This window comes from Populus alba, chromosome 4 (assembly GCF_005239225.2).
Source record: "Populus alba chromosome 4, ASM523922v2, whole genome shotgun sequence".
Classification (NCBI taxonomy): domain Eukaryota; kingdom Viridiplantae; phylum Streptophyta; class Magnoliopsida; order Malpighiales; family Salicaceae; genus Populus; species Populus alba.
The window spans coordinates 1,972,061-1,980,550 of NC_133287.1; the positions used below are offsets into that span (position 1 = coordinate 1,972,061).

Below are 8,490 nucleotides of genomic sequence, written 5' to 3' on the forward strand. Positions count from 1 at the left end.
TTTATTCCCTACTCTAGCAGCGAATAAATAAATAAAAATAAATTTATTTTTAAGCATGCACATATTTTTTTATTTTTCTAGCTAAATAAAATAAATATAATGAATAAAAATAATATAAATTTAAACCGGTATTTTTATTCCTGACTCTAGCGTCAGTGAATAAACCAATAAATTTATATTATTTTTATTCATGCATACACATTTTTATTTTTTATTTTTCTAATAACGAATAAAAATAATATAAATTTAAACCGGTATTTTTATTCCTGACTCTGGCGTCAGTGAATAAACCAATAAATTACATTATTTTTTATTTTTTCCCGGACTATTTTTCCTACATTTTTTTATTTTTTTCTAGGATTAAGCTTCACACGTGTATGCAAAAGTAGTGAATTAAATTGGCCTATGTACAGTACCCATGCAATTATAATTGCAAAGCAAAGGGAAATGAAGAACTTACCTGTGCAGGAGGCGAAGTCGAAGACGGTGGCGAAGGTGTGCTGAATTGCCAAAGCTACCCTCTCGTTGTGCAGGAGGCGAAGTCGAAGACGGTGGCAAAGGTGTTCTGAATTGCCAAAGCTACCCTCTCTCCTTCTCTGTTTTTATTCTTCGTGCGCTTCTCCTCTGGTTTTGCTTTTCTTTGCTTTGATTACTTCTCTTGTTCTTCCTGTCTCTCTCCCTGTGTTTGCTTGTTCTCAGTTCGCTTGTGTTTTCTTTTTTTATCTGTTGTTCAGGGAATGGAGGAGATGGTGTAAGTGGAGACAAAGCAGCTGATGCCTGAGAGGGCGTTGTACTGCTGCTGGAGCTGGAAGAGGCGCGCGTTGCTGGTTGCTGATGCATGCTCCTGGTGCATGGAAGTGGCTGAGTTGCTACTAATCTTGACGATACTGGTTTCGTCCACTGTAAAAGTTTTCATGCCCCTGCATCCGATCAAAACTTGTGCTTTTCCAAGCAAAAGCCATGGTCCCTTGAAACTCAGCAGATTTTCGGAGCAAGGAGGATCGCATGCCAATGTAGTTCATGGTTCTGGTTTAGAGGCAGACGTGGCGGAGATTAATGGTGATTGGGACCACAGCCTAGAAGGTGACCGGGAGGAAGATGATCTCCGGCCTTTATTTGCTTCTTCTTTTTTTTTTTTGTGAGGAGCTTGCAGATCCCGGGGGTTGAGGCTGAAGAATGAAAAATCAGTTTGATGGGGGAAGAGATTGAGGCCAGGAAAGAAGAGAGGAAAAAGCTGGGGGGAGGGGGCAGCGGCGGCTAGTCTAGGACTCGGCCGCCCCCCCCCCCCCTTTTTTTTTTTGTAAATGTTTTTTTTCCTTTTTTTTATAGGTTTCTGGTAATGGTCTTCTCCTGGTTTTTTTTTGTGTCGTTTAGGGTTCCTCTCCAATCCTCCTCCTTTTCTTTGCATAGACTGGGATCAGTATTTATAGTGCAAGAGTCCCATCGCTTATAAGAAGTACAGTCTCAATCAAACCCATTCTCTTTTTTGAAGTTCGAATTAGAATCGAATTCGAAATCAGACAACTATCATTATCTTGAAGGTAAGGATTATCTCGAAAGTAAGAATTATCTCAAAGATAAGGATAGAATGACAAAAGCACACTATAGTCCTTAATTTTCACGATAGTTGACAAATGACACTTTTCATCGAAACAAGTCTCTGATATTTTAATTTTACATTTTAAACCCTGTAAAAATTAAATTAAAAACCAATGGGTCAAAATTGGGTTATGACAGTTGCCCCCTCTTTATGATATTTACTATGCAACGATATTAGAAAATTTCATTTTCTTTTAGCTTTGTGTAGTAAATTTATAAAGAAAATTAGATACCGAAAGAACTTTTACTTCTTTTTTTTTTTTACATTTTTTTTTTTAGCTTTGAAAACAATAGATTTACACATGACCTTTATAGAGAGGACGAGTTATTTGGAAGACGACTCACTTTTTTTTTTGAAATGGATCAAATTGTTTTAGGCAACCTGCCCAATGATAAAAGAAACGCGAAGAATTTCGCGAGTGGTCTAATTGTTCCAGGCGACCTGCCCAATGATTGAAAATACGAGGAATTTTTTTTTTTTGATGGTATATTGTAATGGGTTACCAACCCAGATGGTCAGTTACCAACCTAGATGGTCACATTGTAATGGGTTACCTGCCCAGTATAGGATGATATATTGTAATGGGTTACCGACCCAAATGGTCACATTGTAATGAGTTACCTGCCCAGTATAGAATGGTATATTGTAATGGGTTACCGGCCCAATTGATATATTGTAATGGGTTACCAGCCCAGGTGGTCACATTGTAATGGGTTACCTGCCCAGTTGGTAAATTGTAATGGGTTACCAGCCCAGATGGTCACATTGTAATGGGTTACCTGCCCAGTTGGTATATTGTAATGGGTTACCTGCCCAGTTGGTCACATTGTAATGGGTTACCTGCCCAGTTGGTATATTGTAATGGGTTACCAGCCCAGATGGTCACATTGTAATGGGTTACCTGCCCAGTATAGGATGGTATATTGTAATGGGTTACCGGCCCAAGTGGGCACATTGTAATGGGTTACCTGCCCAGTTGGTAAATTGTAATGGGTTACCAGCCCAGATGGTCACATTGTAATGGGTTACCTGCCCAGTTGGTATATTGTAATGGGTTACCTGCCCAGTTGGTCACATTGTAATGGGTTACCTGCCCAGTTGGTATATTATAAGGGGTTACCACCCCAGATGGTCACATTGTAATGGGTTACCTGCCCAGTTGGTATATTGTAATGGGTTACCAGCCCAGATGGTCACATTGTAATGGGTTACCTGCCCAGTATAGGATGGTATATTGTAATGGGTTACCGGCCCAAATGGTCACATTGTAATGGGTTACCTGCCTAGTGGAACAATACAAGGATTTTTTTTTTTAATAAGACGAGGGCTCGAAGGCACGCTCGAATGGAGATAAGACGAGGGCTCGAAGGCGCGCTCGAATGGAGATAGGATAGAAAATGCACTACCTTTGATGGTCGAGGGCTCGAAGGCGCGCTAGAAAATAAATAAGACGAGGGCTCGAAGGCGCGCTCGAATGGAGGTAGGATAGAAAATGCACTACCTATGATGGTCGAGGGCTCGAAGGCGTGCTCGAATGAAACTCAAACAAGGGCTCGAAGGCGCGCTTGAATGGAGATAAGACGAGGGCTCGAAAACGCGCTCGAATAGAGGTAGGATAGGAAATGCACTACCTTTGATGGTCGAGGGCTCGAAGGCGCGCTCGAAAATAAATAAGACGAGGGCTCGAAGGCGCGCTCGAATGGAGGTAGGATAGAAAATGCACTACCTTAGGGGTGGAAACTGAAAGGTGGTAGAAAAATACAGAGATTTTTCGGGTGGCCTAATCATGGGCGGCCTGCCCAGATTGAAAAATTCTCAAAAATGAAAAATTTTCAACAACAATTTTGATCTTTGGCCATTTCAAGTTGGCCTTCCACTTGATGGATTTCGTTGGAATTTTCTCATATGAAATTTGCAAAACTCAGTGTCCAATGTCTCAAAGTTAAATGATATGCATGCATCTTTACCTGATTTGAAATATAGGCCCTCATTTCTTCATAGTCTTCTTGTTGCTTGGTTGGTGAGATCTTGCTATCTGATTTGAGTCATCTTTGTCATTTAGCTTTCTAGCCCACTCGAGTTGGCCCATGTAAGTCTATTTCCAAATTTGTTTGCACAACTCAGCATTTGTGGTGCCCATCGTGACCCACTTGCTTGCTAAAGATTTTCTAATTCGTCAAATAATTTGAGAGGATTATTCATTACCCCTCGTCTCACTGCTAAAAATATTCGGTATCACTTACTGAAAGGATCGAGCTGTCTTTTGTAAACCAAAATGCCCCCTTGTCTGGTTAAGGAAATTACCATCTCCTTTTCTAGAATCTTTCCTTCTAAACACAATGTTGCCCCCTTGTATTGGTTATTGCCCCTAAGTGTGCTTCTGTCAGCGACTTAGATAAATAAAGGTTTTAAGAGGCCATTCTCTCATTTCTCTCCTTTTCAGTTTGGTGGAGGAATATGGGTCTAAAATGAATCTTGAAATCTTGATCTTGCATTTTGAAAACAAAAATTATTTCGATGTGAGTCAAATAACAATTTACTTTTGAAATCTTGCAACTCCTTGGTTATTTTCTTTCTTGGAAAAGAGATTATTTGCTCTTGTGTTTGGTAATGAGGTCTTCGGTGAGAATATGTTATGAGATGACCTTTTGTTTCGAAGTGAAGGTCTCGAGAAAAAAACTCGAGGTTTTGTAAGAGAAAAACTTGTCTCTTTTTGAACATTTATTTTTATCAGCATGAATAATAATGAGTAGTTTATTCTTGATGTCATGAATCTTATGAAAAAGTATCTTTGCATTTTGAGAGCATTGTTTATTGTTCTAGATTGCTTGCTTGCTTGATTAGAAAGGACTTCTACAGGCACGTAACGTAGGCTGTGGTTTTTGGCTATGAAAGAAAAGGATTCATAAGGCTCAAAGAGTGTTTCAGGGTTTCAAAGACTGAAGATCACGATCAATAGTTTGGCTTTTGATGTCATTCATATTTTCCTTTGCCGCTCTTCTTTGATTTGCTCCTTTTTTTTTTTTCATTGCTTTGCCAGAGCATACTCACTTTATCTTGGTTATCACTTTTTCTTGTGATTTGGGCATGCCCCCTAGTATTTGAGTTTCTTGGGCTCTTTTGCCTTTTGGCTTTCTCACGGCTTTATCCTCTTTCTTGATCATTGAAATTTCACCTGCATTTTTTTTTTTTTGATGTGGGCATGATCCCTAGCATTTGAGTTTCTCGGGCTCTTTTGCCTTTTGGCTTTCTCACGGCTTTATCATCCTTCTTGATCATTGAAATTTCACTTGCCCTAGTGTAGGGTGTGATCTTAGTCGGGATTTTTTATGAAAGAAAAAAAATTATTCAGGCTCAAAAAGGGTTTGCAAGGGATGTACTTATTTTAGAACGTGAAAGGAATAACAAAGATGACCTTTCCTCATTTCAAGCGCAAGTAGCTATGATCAATAAACTTTGACCTCGTATAGTGTGATGGTTTATTCTTTGCAAAGATGCATTTCATGAGTTATGAGCAACAAGTTCACTACATACCATTATTCATACATTTAAAAACACATGATTCAAGAGTAATGGGGTAAGGTTGTTTATTCTTTTTTTTTTATTATTGTTTTTCTAATTTAGTCACCTCAATGATGGAGTTGCTTGATTCACTTGTCATTCTACAAGTAGAATGTTAAAAATGTCGTTTTTGAATAAACATCAAATTATTTTTTGAAATCAAAATGCTAGATCAATTTTTTTCAAAACTCCAATAGGAAAACTGATTTTTGGTAAAGTAGATGAATTGCGTCTATGAGATCGCACAAGGCTTCAAAGATGTGTTTGTGAATCTTTATAAGAAAACTCTCTCAGAAAAAATGAATAATGCTAACCGTAAACACGATTGAATGACAAACTCATTATTTTCATTGAAACTTTAGAAAATAAGTTCAACAAGAAAGAACTTATGACAACATCTTGGGCTATGAATACTGGCATGATAACATATAAAGGGGCTAAACATTTAGCGATCATTGATTGAATTTTCTGGAATCTTTCAATCATTCATTCTCCTCGACAAGGGCATCTTTTCAATAGTCAATTGAAATCAAATGTAGATAATTCTCGACCTAATATCACAATAGCTTTATCTTCAAGATAGTTGATTTCTAAGAGTCGATATGAAGCAATTAGCTATAGAAATGATAATTGTCTTGGCAACCACCTTCAGTGAAACCGTTCTTCTCAGTCGGGTTAGCAATCTTACCTAACCCAATGGCTTGTTCAATCCTCTCAGCTATAACAACCAGGTCAGTGAAATGTTGTGCAGAGCTTCTAACCAAGTATTCAAAGTACGGAGCTTTAAAGGTGTCGGAAAATAAAGTGATCATCTCTTTTTCCAATATGGGAGGGTTAACTTGTGCAGCTAACTCACTCCATCTTCGGGCGTATTCTCTTATGGACTCCTTGTTGTCCTTCTCCATAGCTTGCAAGCTTAAATGATCAGGTCTCACGTCGATATTGAACTTATATTGCCTCATGAAGGCATCAATTAAATCCTTCCATTTTTTAACCTTAGCATTGTCCAACCGCATATACCAAGTGAGGGCACCATTACTCAGACTGTCTTGAAAGAAATGAATCAGCAGTTTCTCATCATGAACCACCTCAGCCATTTTGTTGCAGTATGCTTTGAGATGAGTTATAGGGCATTGAGTTCCCGTATATTTAACAAATTCTGGCACTCTAAATTTTTTTGGAATGACCACGTTGGGCACCAAACACATCTCAGTAGCCTTTATAGGATCATATAGGTGAATTCCCTCAAATGCCCTCATCCTTTGTTCTAGGGCAATGAATTTGTTCAGCTCATCTTTTTTTACTATTTTTCCCTTTTGAGATTCATTCTCTGTAGAATCAATGGTAAACGACATTCTCGTGGTGTATGCTGGATGAAAATGCATGGCTTGTTGAAAATCAGATGACAACTCATTTGCCCCCAGATTCTGTAGATTGAAGGGATTTACAAGTATAGGTTCAGGCTGAGCTGTAAGTGTTGCTTTTCCGGATTTATCTCTCAAGGCCTGCTCGAGTAGACTAGTAAGCCTTACGACTTCTTCTTTAAGATTGTCCACCTCTTTTTGATGTTGGGCTTCCAACTGGGCTCTTTCTTCGTTTTCCATTTGTCTTTTCTCAAAAGGGTTTATTATATGTAGGTTTCAAATGGGAACCTATATTTCAACCTGTAAATATAAATCATGCAATTTATGCAAAAATGTTGATTCAATTAAAAATGTATATGGAATGCAGACACGTCCTTCACGGGATGACAACCTAATAGGAAGATCCTAATTGTTGAGTGCATCAAAGGGTTGGTCATTATCTAGTTTCAAAGGGTCTCTCGCATGCTCAGTGATCGTCCATGAAAGGTTGATATGAGGCTTACAAGTAGTGTGAAAATAGAGGCCCTGAGTAATATCAGTTTGGCATATCAACCACTTCCAAGTAAACAATCAAGCGAGAGTTAGATGGTTTCACGAGTCTTACCCAGGCTAAAGCCATTGGGGTACCGTTACTTTCCCACTTATCCTAGATTTTCAGGGGTGTGCTCTCAACGTGATGCATGACAATATAAACATGGATGCATGCTAAAGCAGTAAATTCAAGAAAAATAAACAAATAAACATAACATAAAAAACATTATAACAATTGATAAACAAAAGGCAAAGCTTAGTCCATTAGTCCCCAGTGGAGTCGCCATTCTGTCACACCCGACATCGCGGCGGCCTTAAAAATTAATTCTCGAATCTTTGGAAAGAACGGATTTCTGGCATCTTGTTCTTTAATGTGGATATTCTTGTTTAAGGAGTCGCCACCTAGTATTATGGTCACTAGGAATCCTAACTGGTCAACAGAGATTCTATGGTACGGGACTGGTTACGTAAAAGAGAAGATATTATCACCCTTAAACGTTCTGCCTGAGGCAGACTGCATTGCTGGTTTTGTCTTAAATTGCTAAATATTTATTAGTTTACGCTATGATAATTTGCTTATAATATTCTTGACTCTGGCGTCAGTGAATATTCAACTACGAATATCTCCAACTCTGGCGTTGGTAAATATTACATAGTTATAAAATAAATTAGATCAATATTTTTTTATTCCCTACTCTAGCAGCGAATAAATAAATAAAAATAAATTTATTTTTAAGCATGCACATATTTTTTTATTTTTCTAGCTAAATAAAATAAATATAATGAATAAAATAATAATAAAATTTAAACCGGTATTTTTATTCCTGACTCTAGCGTCAGTGAATAAACCAATAAATTTACATTATTTTTATTCATGCATACACATTTTTATTTTTTATTTTTTCTAATAACGAATAAAAATAATATAAATTTAAACCGGTATTTTTATTCCTGACTCTGGCGTCAGTGAATAAACCAATAAATTACATTATTTTTTATTTTTTCCCGGACTATTTTTCCTACATTTTTTTATTTATTTTTTTTTTTTCTAGGATTAAGCTTCAGACGTGTATGCAAAAGTAGTGAATTAAATTGGCCTATGTACCGTACCCATGCAATTATAATTGCAAAGCAAAGGGAAATGAAGAACTTACCTGTGCAGGAGGCGAAGTCGAAGACGGTGGCGAAGGTGTGCTGAATTGCCAAAGCTACCCTCTCGTTGTGCAGGAGGCGAAGTCGAAGACGGTGGCAAAGGTGTGCTGAATTGCCAAAGCTACCCTCTCTCCTTCTCTGTTTTTATTCTTCGTGCGCTTCTCCTCTGGTTTTGCTTTTCTTTGCTTTGATTACTTCTCTTGTTCTTCCTGTCTCTCTCCCTGTGTTTGCTTGTTCTCAGTTCGCTTGTGTTTTCTTTTTTTATCTGTTGTTCAGGGAATG

At 37.9% G+C, this 8,490-nt stretch overlaps 1 protein-coding gene across 1 annotated transcript; it reads right to left on the reverse strand.

Moving 5' to 3' along the window:
• Positions 1-5,564: 5,564 nt before the first annotated feature.
• Positions 5,565-8,490, reverse strand: LOC140955458 (uncharacterized). Its single transcript, XM_073408420.1, has 2 exons — positions 8,211-8,490; positions 5,565-6,825 (listed from the first exon to the last, which is right to left on the reverse strand). The coding sequence occupies exon 2, from the start codon at positions 6,763-6,765 to the stop codon at positions 5,773-5,775; it is 993 nt and encodes a 330-aa protein (XP_073264521.1). The 5' UTR covers positions 6,766-6,825; positions 8,211-8,490; the 3' UTR covers positions 5,565-5,772.